Source organism: Stylophora pistillata, chromosome 10 (genome assembly GCF_964205215.1).
Source record: "Stylophora pistillata chromosome 10, jaStyPist1.2, whole genome shotgun sequence".
Classification (NCBI taxonomy): domain Eukaryota; kingdom Metazoa; phylum Cnidaria; class Anthozoa; order Scleractinia; family Pocilloporidae; genus Stylophora; species Stylophora pistillata.
Window position 1 is genome coordinate 17,662,066 of NC_142528.1, and position 19,435 is coordinate 17,681,500.

Consider the following 19,435-nt stretch of genomic DNA (forward strand, 5'->3'; position numbering starts at 1 on the left):
TTCGAAGAAAACTGAGCTGGCAACTGAAATTAGAACTTCACGTTTCGTTTTCGTACGTCACGATCTTATTTTGTTGCTGGAATATTTAGATTTTCTATCAAAGGAACGAAATCTGCCTTGTATGGGAAAGTCGGTCGAGTGTTACAAGCAACATTATCAGGATTGCTTTTCAAAAACCATAAATAAAACCATCGGGCATTTATTCATCCCATCCCTATAAACCCATCTACACTGTTCTCTATACATTTTCTGTGACTGACAAAGAGAATGTGTTTATCGATTAAGAGCTTTCTTAAGTGACGATCATTTCCTCAATCCTCGCTTTCAATTTACCTCCGTAGTCCCCTGTCACTACTGAATATAACTACAGATTATCAGGTCCTACTATTTTTCGCATGCATGGTAAAGAAAATCGATGACTTACGCTGGTACTTTCACAGAAAAATCAATGAGATGGAAGCCAGCATCAACTTCCTCCGAGAAATGACAAGGCGCTAATCTTCTCAAGAGTTCGAAAGGCAGCAAGGACAGAACTTAGAGAACAACGGATCACAATTTTTCACACTCCTCTAAGAGAACGATGCGTGCACTAAAGTTTGCCTTGTTCCCACGATGTGGCTTCGTTGCTCGGTTGATAGTAGCGCCCAACTAGTATCTGGATGGAGTGGTGTACCACACCTTATGCCCAAGGCAAACGCGACCTGCATTCAAACCCGACGAAGACAGGAACTTGAGAGTAGTCATTCAAACTGCGCACTAATTTAAGACCCTCTGTCTCTTTTGTAAACTGTCGTTTATTTTTGGAGGAGAACGTCCCGGTAAACCCATCACGTTGCCAATGATCACATAGGTACAGATTCAAAAGGAAGGAGTGAACACGACGTATGTAGTATGGACCATGAGTGAGGTCAAGATGGCTGTAGCCTGCATAGCTAATGTTTTGCGAAATTTCTTACCAGGGGCATAACTAAAAAAAAAAGAGCAATGAAAGAGCAGCAAAATTTGTACATATGGTATATAAACAATTATAAAAAACTAGATCATTGGATAATGCAATTCAAGACTTTTTATTGGCTTAGCCATTATCGTATATCAGCCAATATACCATAATCTACAAATATGGTAAGCGTACGTGGCAGCTTAAAATTAAAAGGGAGCTAAAAATTTAATAAAATTTAATAATTTAATTTAACGTTTTTAATAAAACAATTATTCCACTCGCGCTTGTTGGATATGAGGTGATTATAGCCAACTCGGCGCTACGCGCCTCGTTGGCTATCTATCATCTCATATCCAACGCGCGCTCGTGGAATAATTGTTAATTATAATAACGGGTATCTATCAGCTAATTCCTCGGCTCATTTAGAAAATCTATGCAACTCATTTGAGCTTGAATTAATTTCCTTTCCGTTTGGAATGAAAGCTCTCGAAAACATTTTTCCAAGTCAAGGCTGCTAAGGTTTCTATAACATGTTCAAATTGATTGCCGGCTGGCAAACTGAGTTATCTATGAGGCACTGTTAATACCGCTGACCAATTTAAGGCTTTTTTGAGATACTACTATTGCTAACATCACCCACCCATCCGAAGAGATTTGGTCGAGTCCAAAATAAATAAGCTGAACACTGTTAAGAGTAACTTTTATTTCTTCCCAATAACTACTACAACAACAAGGAAGCTGAAGAGGATACCACCCACCTAACCTAGACCCATCTTTTTTCAAGTAGCGGCCATAGTGCTTCCTTGGCATAAATTTATTTCAACTCGGAGCAAAAAGCGTTCGCGGTTTTTTATATCTATATTAATTTATTATTTGTACTATTAATTCCTGCAAAATAAAACATTACATACAGTACTAACAGCACAAACAGTAATAACAGTACTAACAGTGCTAACATTAATAATTTACAAAACTTGAAAAGCTAATATTAATCACAATAATAACTTTGGTTAGAGCACGAGGAGTCATTAACAATGCACAGTAGACACTATTAAACTAGCGACACGTTATGCATTAAGCGTCGGAGTGCAAGAAGAAATTAAAATAACACGGTAACTGGAATTGTAATTTACCTTTTGATTTCAATTGCACTTTCAAAATTTGTGAAATATCTGGATTTATCTCTTTGATTTTGCAGGAGTATTTATATTCCTTGGAATATAAATGTTCATTTAAATATTCATTTAATAGGCAAGATGAGAGGATCCAAGGTCGTTGCGATTCGTAGGATGGGAGTAATCTTAAAAAAAAAAATGGGTATTCTGCAGTTTATCAATATGCATGCCATAATTTTAGTATGCTCATTGGTCCATCCCAAATAAAGTAGTAAGTTGAAATTGAGTGCAGAAGGTGGAAATTAAGTTTATTGACCGGAAAGTCGCGAGAGCGCAACAAAACAAAATGGTGGATGGTTAAGAAAAGGTAAGGAGAGTATTTTGAGTTTCGTTCCCCATACAGGCACACTCCGTCGGAAAAGAATCATCCAAACTCTCATTTATACAAATGTATACATTTGTTGGGTTAATAATTATTCTTGAACGAAACAAATGGTCAGAAATATTGTGAAAACTGGAAAATGATGTACTGGACCCTACCATTCTTCATTAAATTTTGAAAAGCTTCATTTCCATAAAGTTAGCCGATAACGTTTAAAAATTTGTATTTAGCTTTGCTCTTGACCCATCAAATTAACCGCCTTCCTACATGCTCCATTCAACGTTTAAGATTCTGAAATTCAAAAGTTAAATTAACATAAAGTGTTGATTTAGTCAAGAGTTAGAAGAAATGAAAGCACTTACCGAAAAGTTATATTTTCTGCGTCTTTTTCCAAATTTTTTAAAGCTTCACTTAAAGTCGGGGACCATTTTCTAATTGTAATGGACTTAGTGGAGTCGAAAGCTCACTTCCGTAAAACTGACATTTCAATTTCCATTTTTTTTTTTTACAGTTATTTTGGAAAAGTATTGTATCTCAGCAAAAACTCAAAATTTTAAATTTCGATTGATATAATAGTGTGTCAAATTATCAGTTTGTTCTTTTGTCGAACGTTCATATGTAGATACATGTACGAGATGTGACATAGTCTTGGAGGTGCGTATGTACCTGCGAACGTAGGTAGGTCTTATGTGGGTCGCACCATAATGCGACCAACAAATGTTTTTTTTTACGGCCAGATGGAAACGCCATGAGTTTATCGGCTCCTTCATTTAAGAAAAAAATGTTCAAAATGTAATAATGGACTGATTTCATTCACGAATTAAGAAAAATAACGAGATTTGACAGCAGTCAAAAACAATAAACAGTTTCCCCATCGATGTTTTTCCATTCGCTTCAATGATAATAATGGAGAAAATTTAATCATCAGAATTATAGTGACATTGGTGAATTAAAAAAATGTTCCGACATTTTCTTCCACATCACAAATCAAACATGAACATTTTTTTCTAATTGCAAACTGTCAGTTCAAGTGACTTTGAAATCCGGCGTGTTCATTGATTAAGTTAGATGACATTTCGGCTTTTAGTTAAAAGTGAAACTATGATCATCAGGGCGGGATTTAGCCAAACTCAGTTGGTAGCAGCTGCATGTTTGAATCAACTTAATCTCGACTTCGACTTTGGCTATTCCTGATTTGTTACCACTGATTTAAAAAATTGACTCCAGATCCAAAACACAGTATCAGAGTAACCAGCGATCATGCGATAGCAAGTTCCCGTCACAGAACATGGCTGATGGACAATCCCAAAAGCAGGCTTGCACTGGTTTGGTGGGAAGTTAACGCTATGGTTTCTTATTTTTCTTAATATTATTTTCGCGATTACTTCTATTCTGGGTAATCTTCTCATTTTAGCCGCCCTTAAAAAGCAGTCGTCCCTCCATCCACCTTCTAAGATCTTGTTAGGCTTCCTGGCGATCACTGATTTGTGCGCTGGGCTCATTTCACAGCCAATTTTCATCACGCTTCTGATGGCGTTCCAATTTAAAATGGAGGAAATTGCTGCCGTCACAGTGGGACTCACCGGTTACATTAATACAACCTTGTGCTTAGCATCTTTGTTCACAGTGGCCGCAATAAGCTTGGACAGATGTCTCGCTCTGCTCCTGGGCATCAGATACAAACACGTAGTTACTTTAAGGAAAACTTTAGTTATCGTGGTCTGTTCTTGGGCTGCCATCACCGGCTGTGTTATCACGCTTAATTGGATCGACATCCTTACAGTCTCCCTTGCTTACATCTCGGCTAATGTTCTCTTGTTTCTAACGGTTTCGACTTGCTGTTATATAAAGATTTATCGAAAGCTTCTTCAGCATCGAGCTCAGATACAAGAAAATCTTCGGCAAGGCCAACCAAATGGAAACGAGCCATTGAACACAGTGCGATACAGAAAAACAGTTTCCAGTACATTGTGGATACAGTTTTCATTAATTGCCTGTCACCTCCCCTTTGGTACAACTGTTTTAGTAATGATCGCACAAGGTTGTACGGCACCAATTCTTGTTTCCATTTGGGCAATTTCTATAACCCTTATCTACTTTAACTCAACTCTGAACCCGATCCTTTACTGCTGGAAGATCAGAGAAGTCAGACGAGCAGCCATTGGCACCATTCGACGAATGCGGTGCAGTTGAGTTTAAATTAGGGAGCCATCGACTTTTCTTTTTATTATTGCATCGACTTCTTTTTACTCCGAAAATGTACATATTTCAGGCTTGTATATAATATAATGTGTATCTTTTATCTTAATAATACCGATAAAAATCCAACTCCTCTGTTGTACATATTGTGAATTATATTTGTTTTAAAGCCAAGTGACTCATTCTCAGTGTAGACTAGCTAATCACGGTTACGTTAGCATATATCGACCTGGAGACAAGTTGTTATCGGCAATCCCAAGCGATTCGTCAACATCTGCACTCTACTCAGCAAAGTCAAAGGCCTTGTGTGAATAAATAGATAATTAAAATAAGTGGTGAAATAAAGAATGAGGTAAGCCCCTTCATTAATAAATGCTGAATTTCATGTAACACCACATAAAACTGTGAGCATTTTATGGATGCACTGTGAAAAACATCAACACTAGAACTTTAATTGAGCTTTTTCTCATACGTTGAAGATCAAGAGTGAATATTGGTATATAAGCGATTAAAACTTGACGGAGAAGTGAAACCGAGTAACACAGCAAGGAGCGGCTTATCTTAATGATATTAGAGAATGTAACGGAATGTGTTTAATGAGACTTCATTACTTTAATTTTTCGTCATTAACATCACTTTTTACTGGTTTAATTGGTTTCTTGGATAAAACCCTCTACTGATCTTCAAAACGGCTGGTTAAGAATTAGGTTTAACCTTTTCCATGAGTTGCTGTTTGTCTCATTTTATATTATACTTTATAATATTTTGCAGACCTGAACTAAAGTGTTCCAATATATCGAGAACGGCCTTAGTTCTTTATGTACTATCTTTATTGCTGTTGATAGGCTTGCTGTTAAGCCGGAATTGAAAAAAGAAAAAAAAAAAAAGAAAAAGAAAGAAAAAGGAAAAAGAAAACACATTTATAATTGAAGTGTATTTTTAGTATCCCATATCTAAAACAGGTACTCTCCTACGAGATTTGTTTGCGCTGATCGAACCAACATTGAAAGAAACATTCCGAGCTCATTGTTTAGGCTTGGCGATATATATTGGCCTGTAGTTGTGGCACTTCAGCTTGAAAAAATTCACTATGAAAATATTCCTTTCTGTCGTTATCCACCTAAAATAATTCATGCAGGGTAGAGACATGAGTTCTATAATATCCTTTGTTTATTTGAGACAAGCAGCTATAGACGTTGAATGATGGATATGGTTTGAATGTTTAAATATGAAAAAAATGTTTTCTTTAATTCAGTAGATTGATTTTTTTCCACTTATAATCTTCAAAGTCACAACGGGCAGTGTACGGTACATCAAGTTGTCACCACTGACCAACAACTTACTGTACTATGGTACGGAATTGAAATACCATCCAAACAGAGACACAAGGGTGAAATGAACCGGTGAGAGGAAAGTACAATAGTGGTTTCGGGTCCACGGGTGCGTCTACTTAACGGGTAAGAGAGTCCTTTACCAAACCAGTCCCCGAAGCCATTTGACTCTAATTAAGCACAAACATACAATGCTGCAAACTTAACGAAATATCTACTAAAGCTTGCATAATCTTCTCGCCCTTAACGCTCTTATACAACTCGTCACAACTTGGTTTCACTAAAAGTTTACTTCTAGTGAAAATGCTCAATTTAAATAAGATAAGACAACAGATGCTACTATAATGTATAAAAAAAACATTTCAACATCTGGGCAACCGTTTGCTTGTTTCTGCCATCATTCACAATTTAAGACATGTTTTACCTTTAGTTCATCTGAGAAGTAATCTCAAAAACCCGACTGATTTAAAATACCGCCAGTAAGAAGTATAATCACATTTTACTATTCAATGCATTTTGAGATTATCTTGAAGTATCTTAAAACTCGCCTATGGACGCTACGGTTTTGAAAACAGCTTTGTAACCTGACCGCACACGCAAAACTACAACACGCAAGGTTCACAAACAACTGCTGTTCTGATCAGAACAAAAAAGGTTATTTGAGCTCAGAAGCTCCTTACATTATTCAAGCCACTGCCTAGAGACAGAAAAAGACGTATCGAAACTTTGGTACCTCACAAATGACAGGCCAGGTTGCTGAGTTGGATTTAAAATAGTGGCACCAGCAGATCAGTGTAATAATCTCCATGTTTTCAGCTCAAAAAAAAGGTCAGAGCTCATGACGTCTCTCTCTTTCCAATCTTGTGAAAACTTTCTTCAAACTTAGTTAAGAAATACAAGTATTTTTTTTGTGTAATTTGCACCTTACCAATGCTTTAACTCTCTCACTGGCTTACCTTTAGGGCAGTTTCCCTCACTACGGTGAAGTGGACGAAGACTACGTCATGGTCAAGGGATATGTTGTAGGCAAAGTGAAATGTGTCCTAACTCTGCGCAAGGTGAGACGAGGATCCTATAACGACAAGCAGCTTAATATTTGTGTTTTAGTGTGTGAACGTACAGTAAGTGTTAGCTAAATAAAGGAATTATTTAAGTGGACGTTGTACACAGGTCTGATATTTTTCAGAATTGGAGCTAAGTATGAATTAATGAGCTCCAGAAATCAGTGAATTTATTCTGATAATGATCATTTTGACATTTCATTCGTTCACAGTCATTGCTTGTCGTCCGAGTTTGGCCATAGACGCTTCCAGCATCCCGCCGAGAAGAGAGCATTCGTGGGTCTCCTCAAAAAAGATCGCGAGAGGGAGCTTACCGCTGGTGCAGAATAAACTTGTTTATGAGTTTAATAAAGTTTGGTTTGAATTCACCAGGGTCGAGTTCTTACTAATTTGTCTCCTTCATGTATAAAGCAAACTTTCCCATTTTGACCATCAGAATACCGTCCGACATTTAGTGAAAAAGGTGTTCTATCTCCACTCCACTCCCCCTCCCCTTTCCTCCTCACCACCACCACTACTACTAGCATTACCTCAAGCTGATTATTTAAGTAATTAGTATATTTTCAGAGCCGAGCGAAGAGTTTCCAGCAATCTGATTGGTCGAGTGGTTCCTTACATGACCCTATATAAACCGTTCCACGCGGTTTATATAAAATGTTAAAATAAAATGTTAATAAATGTTACTAAAATGTTATGATTTTAGAAATTTCTCTGTTGTTCAGCTCTGAAATTATACTAAAACAATTATTCGCCTCAGGTTCGGTGAATATTGTCGAATAATCCCCTTGACTTTGTCTCGGGGATTATTCGACGATATTCACCTCGCCTTCGGCTAATAATTGATGTTTCGCATCATCTTTTTGATACAAGGAAAAACATCGAGTGAAAGCAAAAAGATGCCAATATCAATATTGACATAGACGGTAATAGAGTTTCCAACTATCAGAACATTAAATTATTAGGTGTACGCATTGTTTCTCAATTGACCTTTAATGTCCACATAAGTGAGATTTGCAAAAAAGCTAGTCAGAGAGTGGGAGTAATGATCAGGTTGCGCAACTTGATACCAACCACTGCTAAGCTGCAGCTGTATAAGGCTGCAGTCTTGCCCTATTTGACTTACTGCAGTACTGTATGGCACTTTTGTAGGGGAAGTGATGCAAGAAAACTGGAGGATGTCCAGGAGAGGGGTCTTAGGGCAGTTTTCCGTGACTGGAACGCTAACTATAGGCAGTTGTTAGAATGGGCTAAATTTCCCACCCTAGTGAACCGTAGATTGCAAGATATAGCGACCATCATGTATAAAGTAAAATTTAAGCTAGCACCAAGCTATATACAAGATTTCTTTTCAGCAAATCACACAGTGTATAACTTAAGAGTTAAAGAATTTACTATTCCAAGATTTAACTCTATTAATTACGGCAGACATTCCCTTAGGTATTTAGGACCTGTGCTATGGGCTAAGCTACCTTCCCGTTTTAGGACGTTGAATTCACTAGCGGGTTTTAAGAGGGCAGTTAGAGGAATGGATTTGAAAATGTTAATGGACGATGGTGGCTGTGTGCGCTGCTTGGTTTGCAGTGCATGATTCTTAGTTATATCTTAATTAGACTCAGACTATTCCTCCCCCCCACGTCTTTGCAGTGCATGATTCTTAGTTATATCTTAGTTAGGCTCAGACTATTCCTCCCCCCCCTCCCACGTCTTAAGGTCCCCTAGCCTAATTCTGCTGACCACAAATTTTATGCTATTTATTCGTATATTTTATGCTATTTAATCGTATATTAATACTTAGTCATTTATTATTTTATCTAAATTATCTTGTTGTGTCCTTACTTAGTGGTTTTATTACTGCTATTTTATAATTGACACTTTTTTTCAAAAAGGGACACTTTTAATTGACACTTTTTTTCAAAAAGGGTATTAAATCGGATCCTAACAACTATAGACCAATATCTGTAATCCCTATAATTTCCAAAGTTTTTGAAAGAATTGTTTACAATCAACTTTTTCGTTATCTACATGATAACAAATTGCTATTGGGCTGCCAATCAGGGTTCCTTTCTCTACATAGCACGCTTACGGCTTTGCTTGAGGCAACAAATTCTTGGTCGGTAAATATCGACAATGGTCTCTTAAACGGCGTTGTCTTTATTGACCTCACTAAGGCATTCGACACTATTGATCATGAAATAATCTTGCGCAAGATGTCATACTTGGGTGTCGATCTGGCAGCTATTAAGTGGTTCTCGTCATACTTGAGTGGCCGAACTCAGAGAAAGTGTCGGTGGCAAACTATCATCTGCCCGTACCCCCAGTTGCGGCGTGCCGCAAGGTAGCATATTGGGTCCTTTGCTATTTTTAATATACATTAATGATCTTCCCAACTCCCTGCGGGGCGCCGCACCAAGAATGTTTGCCGATAACACCAATCTTACGATATCTGCTAAGACACTAACAGAGCTTGAGCTAGCTCTAACCCCTGAATTGAATAACCTTAGCCGTTGGCTGAAAGCTAACAAGCTCAGTCTAAATGTTGCTAAAACAGAGTTAATGATTATTGGTTCAAGACAAAGACTATCTGCCCAATGTAACGACTTAGAAATCAGAATTAATGATTATTGGTTCAAGACAAAGACTACCTGCCCAATGTAACGACTTAGAAATCAGAATTAATGATTATTGGTTCAAGACAAAGACTATCTGCCCAATGTAACGACTTAGAAATCAGAATTAATGATTATTGGTTCAAGACAAAGACTATCTGCCCAATGCAACGACTTAGAAATTAGAATTGATGACCAAATTATCAAGAGAGTCGACAAGACCAAATCTTTGGGTCTTACTATAGATGCCCAACTCTCTTGGGGTAGCCACATTGAAGGGATTTGCAAGAAATTCTCTTCAGCTATAGGCGCCCTAAAGCGTGTACGGCCCTTTATATCCAAAGAAACTGCAATCCAAATTTATAACGCTTTGATTATGCCCCATTTTGATTACTGCAACCCCGTCTGGGACTGTTTAAGTGGCTACTTGTGCGATAAGCTCCAAAAATTACAGAATCGAGCAGCCAGAATTATCACTAAATTACCCTTTGATACGAGCTTAAACCACCTTCTCTCCACCCTCGATTGGGAGAGGCTATCTCTTCAACGAGAGAAACAAAAAGCCATAATGATGTATATAATTATAAACAACCTTGCTCCCGAATATCTGCAAAGTCTTTTCTCTCAGCATCACTCTGTGTACGACACAAGAAACTCTGAGGGAAGGCTGGCCTTGTCCAAACCAAACACCAATTATTTGAAACGAAGCTTCTCTTACAGTGGGGCCATGTTATGGAATAAATTGCCCAAACACTTAAAGAATGCTTCATCCATTAACCATTTTAGGCGAAATCTTCACGTAGTCGGTATATAGGATTCCCACACGGCAATCATGTAAAGCAGTTGATTAATCTTAGTTTTTATTATGTAACTGATGATTTTCCGTGTTTAAATAAAGATTTACATACATACATACATACGTACATACATACATACATACATACATACATACATACATACATACATACGTACGTACGTACGTACGTACGTACATACATACATACATACATACATACATACATGAATAAAGTTCATCATCAAACGCCGGGGGCGTTTAATCGGGGGCCCGGCGTTTATTCGGGGTCGACTGAGGTCACAAGGACCGATTACAACTAAATAGTAACCTCTTGAAGACGGATGTTGTTGACATTGCCGTTTATAAACTTAAACCTTTGCGTTCATATCATTTACTACTTGTTCTACATCATTCATATATTCGTATGATGCACGATCCTTCGCAGTAGATAGCGCTATTTTATGCAATAGCGAAAATCAGACCTGAAAAAAATCAGGCCTGTACGGGATTCGAACCACTGACCTCTGCGATACTAGTGCAGCGCTCTACCAATTGAGCTAACAAGCCAACTGGGAGCAGGCCATCAAATTAATTCGTAATAAACCCGTGATGATAAATCAGATACAATGAATATATATGAAGTTCATATATTTTGAACTGCGGTATTTAATACGTATGATGCACGATCCTTCGCAGTAGATAGCGCTATTTATGCAATAGCATCCCACTGCGAATAACAATAACATCCTACTGCGAAGGATCGTGCATCATACGTATTTAATACCGCAGTTCAAAATATATGAACTTCATATATATTCATTGTATCTGATTTATCATCACGGGTTTATTACGAATCAACTTAACGGCCTGCTCCCAGTTGGCTTGTTAGCTCAATTGGTAGAGCGCTGCACTAGTATCGCAGAGGTCAGTGGTTCGAATCCCGTACAGGCCTGATTTTTTTCAGGTCTGATTTTCGCTATTGCATGAATAGCGCTATCTACTGCGAAGGATCGTGCATCATACGTATTTGATACCGCAGTTCAAAATATATGAACTTCATATATATTCATTGTATCATTCATATATTGTTGATGTGCTGTTAGTGATACAGATCTTGATTGCAACATGGTACACGTGCCGCATGTACGGTAACATAATAATAATAATAATAATAATAATAACTTTATTTATCCTGGTAAGAAACCGGTCAGTCGATCAAGATATAGATCGACTGGTATTAATCGGTGACCAGTTAAAAAGAATTACAAGCAATAAGAATTACAATTACAAATCTAAAATGTATAATTTATATATAAAAATTACATTTAACTTGTACAAATATGATTTACGCTGTCCGTGTTTACGAGGTAAGTGAAAGTTCTGCCTTTAAATTGTGCGAGTGTTGTGAGCTCGCGAATCTCTCTTAGCAGTTTGTTCCAGGCACTCGCAGCCGAAAACTTAAACGAGGTCTGTCCACATTTGGTCTTAACTTGTGGTAGATCTAATAATGCTGGATCTCTAAAGGCTCGACAGTGTCTCTGTGATCGTTTCACTAAGTACCCTGTCAACTGCTTAGGGCAGTTGATGTTGTTAATTATCTTGTAAACATACTGTAGCTTGATGAAAAGGCGTCTACTGTGAAGTGATAATAGTTGTAATTTGGCGCGCATCTCCTGAGTACATGTCTTATGGTCAGCATGCAATATTATTCGCATTGTTTGGTTTTGCAGGCGCTCTAAACGTTGGGCATTCTCTTTGCTACATTCGCCCCGTACAACACAACCATAGTCTAACAAAGGTAATACAGTCTGCTTGCAGATTCTGAGCAAAATATCGCGACTAAGAAAGGATGAAATTCTGTTAAGCAGTTTTAGTTTAGGGTAAACCGTAGATTGTATATAGGCTACATGTTTGCTCCATGTCAGACAATGATCGAGGTAAATTCCTAAGTACTTAAAGTAATCTGACTGTTTCGTTGGTTTTCCATTGAGGATAATCTGTAACGCTTGGGTGTTTTTAACAGCGTGCTTTGATGCAATCAACATAGCCTTGCATTTCTTGTGATTACTGATTAAACCGTTCTGATTCCACCATGTTGCTGTACTTTCTAGATCTTTGTTGACACATTTTTCTGCAGCACTTACATCTTTTGCGCTGGCGTGGATTTCTGTGTCGTCGACGTATAGTACTACGTCGCTATCTGTGCAAGTGTCGGTGGTACCGTTGATATGGATGTTGAATAATGTAGGTCCTAGAACCGAACCTTGCGGAACTCCGTGCGTGATTAGACGACGTTCGGACTCGACACTTCCGTATGACACGAATTGGTTTCTTCCCTGTAGGTAACTTTTGAACCATTCAAGTTCATTTCCAGTGACACCGTTTTTTGACAGTTTACTGATCAAGATGTTGTGTTCAATTACGTCGAAAGCTTTTCTTAGGTCTAAGCAAGTACAGACGACTTTTTCACCCCTGTCAATGGCGAATTTCCATGAATCAACGGCTACGATGAGCGCAACTGTGGTAGACGAGTACCTGGCCTATGCAAATTGATGGTCAGTGATGAGGCCGGTGTCTACTGTAAAACCTTGAAGATCAGTGTTGGCAAACGATTCAAGCACTTTTGAGATACAGGGAAGAATGAAAATTGGTCTGTAATTATCACGTTCGGTCTGGAGCCCCCCTTTAAACAAGGGAGTTACTCTTGCCGTTTTCCAAATGGACGGAAATCGGCCGCTTCTCAAAGATGTATTGAATAACTTAGCTACAACATTGCTGATGTATGGTGCAGCAGTCCCGATGACTTTAGCTGGAATGGTGTCTGCATTTGTGGCCTTTGATATGTCCATGGTGTTTCCTTACTCGGAACTGGTTCGTAGAGCCTTGAAAACGTCGTTTTCACTCACGGCGCGAAAATTGAAGCTGTGACTGGGAAACACTAAAGGGCCCATCTGTTGTTTTGACAGTTTACTGATCAAGATGTTGTGTTCAATTACGTCGAAAGCTTTTCTTAGGTCTAAGAAAGTACAGACGACTTTTTCATCCCTATCAATGGCGAATTTCCATGAAACAACGGCTACGATGAGCGCAACTGTAACTTCGAGTAATCCAGGGAAAAATCGTCCAGCACTGAGAAACTGCCCTTAGGTTTCCAAGGATCGGTAATAATAAATCAACCTAGAAAAATGGCAGAAAATTGCCTTTCATTAATAAACGCCGGGGGCGTTTAATCGAGAAAATACGGTATTTAAATTCAAGTGCAGATGGAACCACCTGATCTCGGTTGTATACTCCGAACATACCTTCTGTACGAAGCGTTGTAACAGAAGTGAACTAGAACTCATTTAGTCTACTTTCAAGACCATGTTCTCTTAGAAGACCTTCTATGCTTCTCTTCCCTTCTGAGGATATCCTTGTATTCTCCATGGTTTTCGTTGCAGGGGTACCATACTTTCCCATGCTGGCGGTCTTCTTTCCCGGTAACCTTTCAGTGGTTCTTTGCTCCAACGCTTTAATCTTTGACGGGTAATCCATAGCCTGACCTTACATTTGTAAATTTCTCCAAGTCTCTTTTCAGTTAAACCGTAAGCTTCGTGGCCGTTGCGGAGGGTCTCCATTCAATTCTGTAACTCTTGCGTTGGTGTGCATAGACAAAGCCTGCCACCATCAGCAATAAAACACGCCGACCCAACACTCCAAAGTCTACTGACACATGAAAGCTTTGATGAAGCAGCTGGTCCGTCTCCATTACTGCGAGTTGGGTGTGTGCGATGACCAGCCACTTCCAATACAGCTGACGAATTTCTGCCATCTCTGCTCGCATTTAGTGTCGCTTTCATTTTGTACAGCTTTCATTTTGTATAGCACGCTAGCGCTTGATGCAAGGAAAATGGCACTCCAAACCCCTTGAAAAGATGACACATGTGTTTGCGATACCTCTTTGGGACAATTGACAACTAACACTCCGTCCCCGTTTTTGGCAAAAAGAACAAGAGTGTTTTCATTTACACAAGATTTCATGCCAAACTTACTGAGTTTAACAAAAATAATAACGTGAAATAAAAATTCCTTCGATGTCCCGATTTTTTTCTGCAATCTCCCGGAATTATCGCATGTTTCCCGGTAGCATTTCCAAGTGTCCCGATTCCCGGAGAAATCTCTAGATTCCCGGAACAATTTTGGCTTTGTCCCGAAACAGCGTTTGTTAGAGTTGTCACCCCCCTTAAACAGGGGCGAAATAGCAGTGGATGTCAAGTCACATTTGTGCCTGTGGTCAAATTTGTTGGGAGCCATTGGGTTCGAATTATGTTTGGAGCAGTTTAAAACAACCTTGACAAGGGGCAGTTGAAAGCAGGGCTTCGAATATCAAGCGAGCAGTTCTGCTTGGTAACAGTTTCGTCGACTTATTGAGGCAACAATCACCTCACTCGAAGTAGTTCCAAATAGATTTAAAATAAAATAGTACTTAGTCAAATACTTCTCGGGTTTTAAGAGGAGAGAAACTTGCTATAAGGAAAATGTCTGCCGCATATCTTTCACGACTTGTTTTACTTCTAGATCTCTTGTCGTCCAGCAATAGAGAACTGGGTTTAAAGCTGAGTGAAAATGTATAAAAGTAGCTAAACAGATCCAAACTAAAAGAAGAATCGGTTTGAGTCCTTTGGTGGCTGCCAATGTGATCATTACAATCTCGTGCAGGCAACAAGAAATTAATGAAAACTGTATCCACGGTGCACTGGATACTGTTTTTTTGTATCGTGCTGTGTTCAGTCCTTGATGAATTGTTCCATGCACTAGCCCCTACTGTCGCCAGAGTTTTCGCCGGATAGATTTTAAGGAAACTGAAAGTTGAGACTGTAATACTCAGTAAGATAAGAAAACAACGGTAAAGTAACGAAGCTCTGTACTCGATCTCGAGGGAAAGTCGGAAGCTTGTAGTATTGACTGCTTCCTCCGTAAGGAAACAAAAATATGCCGCGCATGACAGGAGGCACAATTTTCAGGTCAAATCTACTGCCTCTTGACTTCTACAAAGGTACTAATGATAATGACGCTTTAGCAAAGGGTCAGCCAATTCTAAAAAACGATCCAAACTGTGAGGAAAATTGTTAGGGAGATCTTGGGAGTAACTTAGTGTAGATCAAATTATCTGTGATTGCATCATGTACCAAGAGGTTCTCTCATATGTACCTATTAGATACAAATTACAACTTTGTCACCACAGTTCATGATTTCGTAAAATGGCTGCTCTAATATTTTGGATAGTACATTATTTCGAAACAGGCAAAGGTGTAAATATTTAAAAAATTAACTCATTTATCCACAACTCGAAAGATGTCTAAAAGTATTTGTTATCCTGAAACGAGTGAAGAAGGGCATGGATATGTAAAACTGACAAGTTACTTCAAAGATTGACGTGTTTTAACCTTCCGGTAACACCAAAGTTGAAACTTGGTATTTAGCTGATGCTTGGAGCTGTTCTAAAAGTCATGAAATAGCTCTTCAAGTCTGCGAAAAATGACGCAAGATCGCATGACCATAAAGTTTAATATTAACCTTGCAATTTTATAAAGTGTTCAGTGAATATATTGATTAAGAAGACCACGTAAAATGTTATTCTCGCATAATGTGTCATAGACGTGGCTGTAACACTATTCAATCTAAAAGAAAAACTATCGTTGTCACGAGTCATTTCATTTTCATTGGTGTAAATTCACGAAACTGAATTCCACGGAAGACAAAGTTTCAAACTTAATATGCATGAAACTTATTGGATGTTAATTCACCTCAATTTTCTTATCTATCACGGCAGGTTTATTAATGATTCCACTTATTCTATTTAACACCGAGTAATATTAAATTTGTTGTTTCCTCATGTTGGTTTAGATTGTCAGCAAGTTTTTAATGATTCCATTTATTCGATTTAACACCAAGTAAACTTGCGAAGATCGGCTGCAAGTTATGATTGATTTTCCCTCTAAGATCGCGAGTTTAGCTGAAAACCCGTCAGCAGATCCATGATCGTTACCAGGCATAGTGATTCGTAAAGGGAAGTCCAAAGGCGTATGACCCTCAACTGCGTGATAAACGCCAGTTAAATGAGTCAGTAAGTGTCTCCGGATGTCTTATTTTAAGGAATATCCATTCACATTGATGTGCAGACGACAAGCAAGCGCTTTGCATGGTGTGACATTGTTATTAGCAATAACCGTCTCTACCGGCAGTCAATGCAAAACTGATGGTGAAGAAGCCCTTATTTCGTCTGTCATCTGTAAAGACAGGTTTAGAGAACGTAATCTGATACGACAGTCACCACGCCTGTGAATGGTAACCGATTGTCACAACGAATGGATGGACCGGAATGGTCACGCACGTGTACCATAGCCTGCGTGACATCCATATACTTCTAATAGAAACCAGGAGGCTTGTTCTCGATTGTGACCTCTTTTCAACTGAGCACATCGACGCATTTTCCACAAGTGGACTAAAAAGCGACCTCGTTGCAACCCTATCAATTTGTTGGTACAGGTCTTCTATTCGGTTGAATGAAAGTTTCTTTTTTATTTTTGTTTTTTTTGTATCTATCCTCCCTTGCAAATCAGTTTGGAGAGAACAGCGAAACTTCTATCTACCCTCGAGCTGGTTGCATTTCAATTGTAAAAAGCATAGATCTATGTAAGTTCTCATGGTTGCATTTACAAAAGCTCGAAGCTTTTAAGCTCGACCATTAATTACGAAAAAAGAAGGTATCATTAATTTTTTTTTGTGATTTGTTTATTTTAGTAAAGTTTGTTTTTATTTTTTATAGTACACAGCCTTTTCACGGGTTCCATTCGAGTGAAGTTATTGACCAAAGTTTGCTGAGATAAAAGGGCACTCAAATAAATCTCCTTTGAAGCCATTCTCCTCTAAAAAAAAGGAGGGGGTGATTACTACAATGACAAAACCCATATCAAAGACCAACAAAAAGTTGACAAAGAAAAATATCCTCTGGTTCTAATATCACACAAGTCTTGATTCCATACCCTTAGACAACTTCCTAAAGCCTATTAAAGGCCAGTTTCCTTGACATTTCAGGAGACCCATTAATTTCAATGATAAGTGTCTGGGAAGCCTAGATGTAAATGAAGCACATTTTTGATTTGGTATGGAGCTGCCTTCAAGGATTTGGTATGGAGCTGCCTTCAAGTATGGTCTTCGTTATTGACATCTTGTACTAGCAGTTCCCTGTTCTCATAGGTCCAAAAGCCATTCAGATCAATCAGAATACTTGTCACTGTCTCCCCTTGACCACTGTCAATTTAAAAACATATCAGTCATTGAGTGAAACCAAAACATCGCACAGTTGTATTACATTGTAAATCCATCAAGGGTAAGAAAACACTCAATTTTAAAAACATCTTAGTCAATCATTGAAACCAAAACGTCCCACAGTTGTACTGCATTGGAAATCTATCAAGAGTTACAAAACACTCTACAAGGATACCCTACCTCCCCTAACAACCCACCCTTAAGCCTGGCCTGGCCTGGCCTGGCCTGGCCTGGCCTGCCTTGCCAACTGAGAGGGGGCATATTAAAATAAAGAAAGCAAAACAAAACTAAAACATCTTTTTAGCCATTAGCCATTTTGCATATGAAGGTAATGAAACTCATTCAATTCCATACTGCATGATTAAAAATAGGAAAAAAAATTAGCACACACACAGTGAGATTACAAGTTGACTCCAAAGAGATTTAGTCAGTCTAAGGGTAATCCTGAGACCCTTTGATCTTAGTTCCCCTTATAGCAGTTGCTTATCAAAGAGAGGGCTTAGAACAGGTTGAATAGAAAGAGAGCTTACTGGAAACTGATGTTATCACAGATTACCAAGTTCTGTTAATTATTGCCTGACCTGTTGACAAGATCTTGCAGGGTAATTTTGTAAGGGTCCTCAGGCTTAACCATATCAAATATCTCATCCTGAATAAAAATATGACCAGGTTTCAGTAAGTAACAGAATGACAAAAAGCTTTTTAGTAAACAGGTTGTTTTTTTTTAACATTATATTACCATAGTAAGCTCTTTACCTTGTTACAGACAAAGCAATAATTAAAAACTGAAGACTAAAACTGACTCATATAGTAATTCACCTCCTGTAAACCCTGTGTTACTAGTACTGTACCACTTAAAAGTGACAGTCTCCATTCTTGAAACTGAGTTCATGTAAGTTGCGAGAATCAAGAATTAAAGGAAAAATTATGGCTTCTTCACATGCACTAATTTACTATGATTCAAGTTTTTCTAGTTGGGACTCCAACTTTACTTGAACATCTACAAAACTTACAAGTGCAATAGTAATATCAGTCACTCCTTACCTTAACATCAAGAAACTTCACTGGCTCGTGTCCATGCTTTTTCATCTCCTCTTGAATTTCCTGTAAACAAAAGATCACCTGGCTAAAGTCTGACTGGCAAACCCACCCTCAATAAAAATTACTTTGAAAAACTTACCCTAAAGAAGAAGTTTAATGAAAAGATGTTGAGATGTCCAACAGCCTAAAACAGAGACAAATGTGCAGATAACTTTCAGAATCACATAGACATTTAAGGAGGCTTACAGCCTCCAAATAATTAAATTTTTTTTAGATTTTCATTAAGTTCTCTCTTCATAGAGATTCTCTTACATGTATATGGGCATCTCTGAAATGGTTTCTATGCTACTGGCACTTTTCAAAATCTTAGTGGGCATATAATAGTTAAAGCTATCCCTATGGCAGTCCTATTTGTGAAGTAAAAAAACTATTAAAACATGTCGAAGACAGTCAAACCCTGACAGCAGGTGGTATGCATGTCAGACAAACTCAGTTTAAAAGCTCAACTACCTGACCAGTCTTCTTAAGAATAGTCAGAGCATGTTAGTGCAAAGTCACAGCCAAGACACATTCTTGGGGTAATCAAAATCTGGTTTTTCACATATACTTGTTGTTAATTGACAGAAAAAATGTTTTTCATTTTAAAGAAAGTT

At 38.2% G+C, this 19,435-nt stretch overlaps 2 protein-coding genes and 1 long non-coding RNA gene across 5 annotated transcripts in view; 2 read left to right on the top strand and 1 right to left on the bottom strand.

Moving 5' to 3' along the window:
• The first annotated feature begins 1,026 nt into the window (after nt 1-1,026).
• Nucleotides 1,027-19,435, top strand: part of LOC148722076 (uncharacterized) — a 153,159-nt gene continuing 134,750 nt past the window's right edge. The window contains exon 1 of the long non-coding RNA XR_015992298.1: nt 1,027-1,238. This is a non-coding gene — a long non-coding RNA (uncharacterized LOC148722076). The remainder of the gene's footprint in view (nt 1,239-19,435) is intronic.
• Nucleotides 3,539-4,630, top strand: LOC148722077 (melanocortin receptor 5-like). The gene is made up of 2 exons (XM_088736084.1): nt 3,539-3,587; nt 3,753-4,630. Exons 1-2 carry the CDS (start codon nt 3,539-3,541, stop codon nt 4,628-4,630), a joined length of 927 nt encoding a protein of 308 aa, XP_088592210.1.
• LOC111321893 (serine/threonine-protein phosphatase 2A regulatory subunit B'' subunit gamma) overlaps nt 17,595-19,435 on the bottom strand; it is a 13,566-nt gene continuing 11,725 nt past the window's right edge. For 2 of the 3 annotated variants that reach the window (XM_022924889.2, XM_088735438.1), the window contains exons 17-20: nt 18,922-18,966; nt 18,786-18,845; nt 18,323-18,390; nt 17,595-17,723 (exon numbers count right to left, since the gene is read on the bottom strand). In XM_022924889.2, the coding sequence (XP_022780624.1) occupies nt 17,615-17,723; nt 18,323-18,390; nt 18,786-18,845; nt 18,922-18,966 (282 nt within the window). In that variant the 3' untranslated portion in view covers nt 17,595-17,614. The remainder of the gene's footprint in view (nt 17,724-18,322; nt 18,391-18,785; nt 18,846-18,921; nt 18,967-19,435) is intronic. The other variant, XM_088735439.1, reaches the window with a different exon arrangement.

What these genes read in the sequence shown, in the direction of transcription:
- LOC148722077 (XM_088736084.1), top strand. Translation starts at nt 3,539, where the DNA reads ATGATCATCAGGGCGGGATTTAGCCAAACTCAGTTGGTAGCAGCTGCA. An exon ending in TCAGTTGGTAGCAGCTGCAT is followed by an intron (nt 3,588 to 3,752) that starts GTTTGAATCAAC and finishes TCCCAAAAGCAG; the next exon opens with GCTTGCACTGGTTTGGTGGG.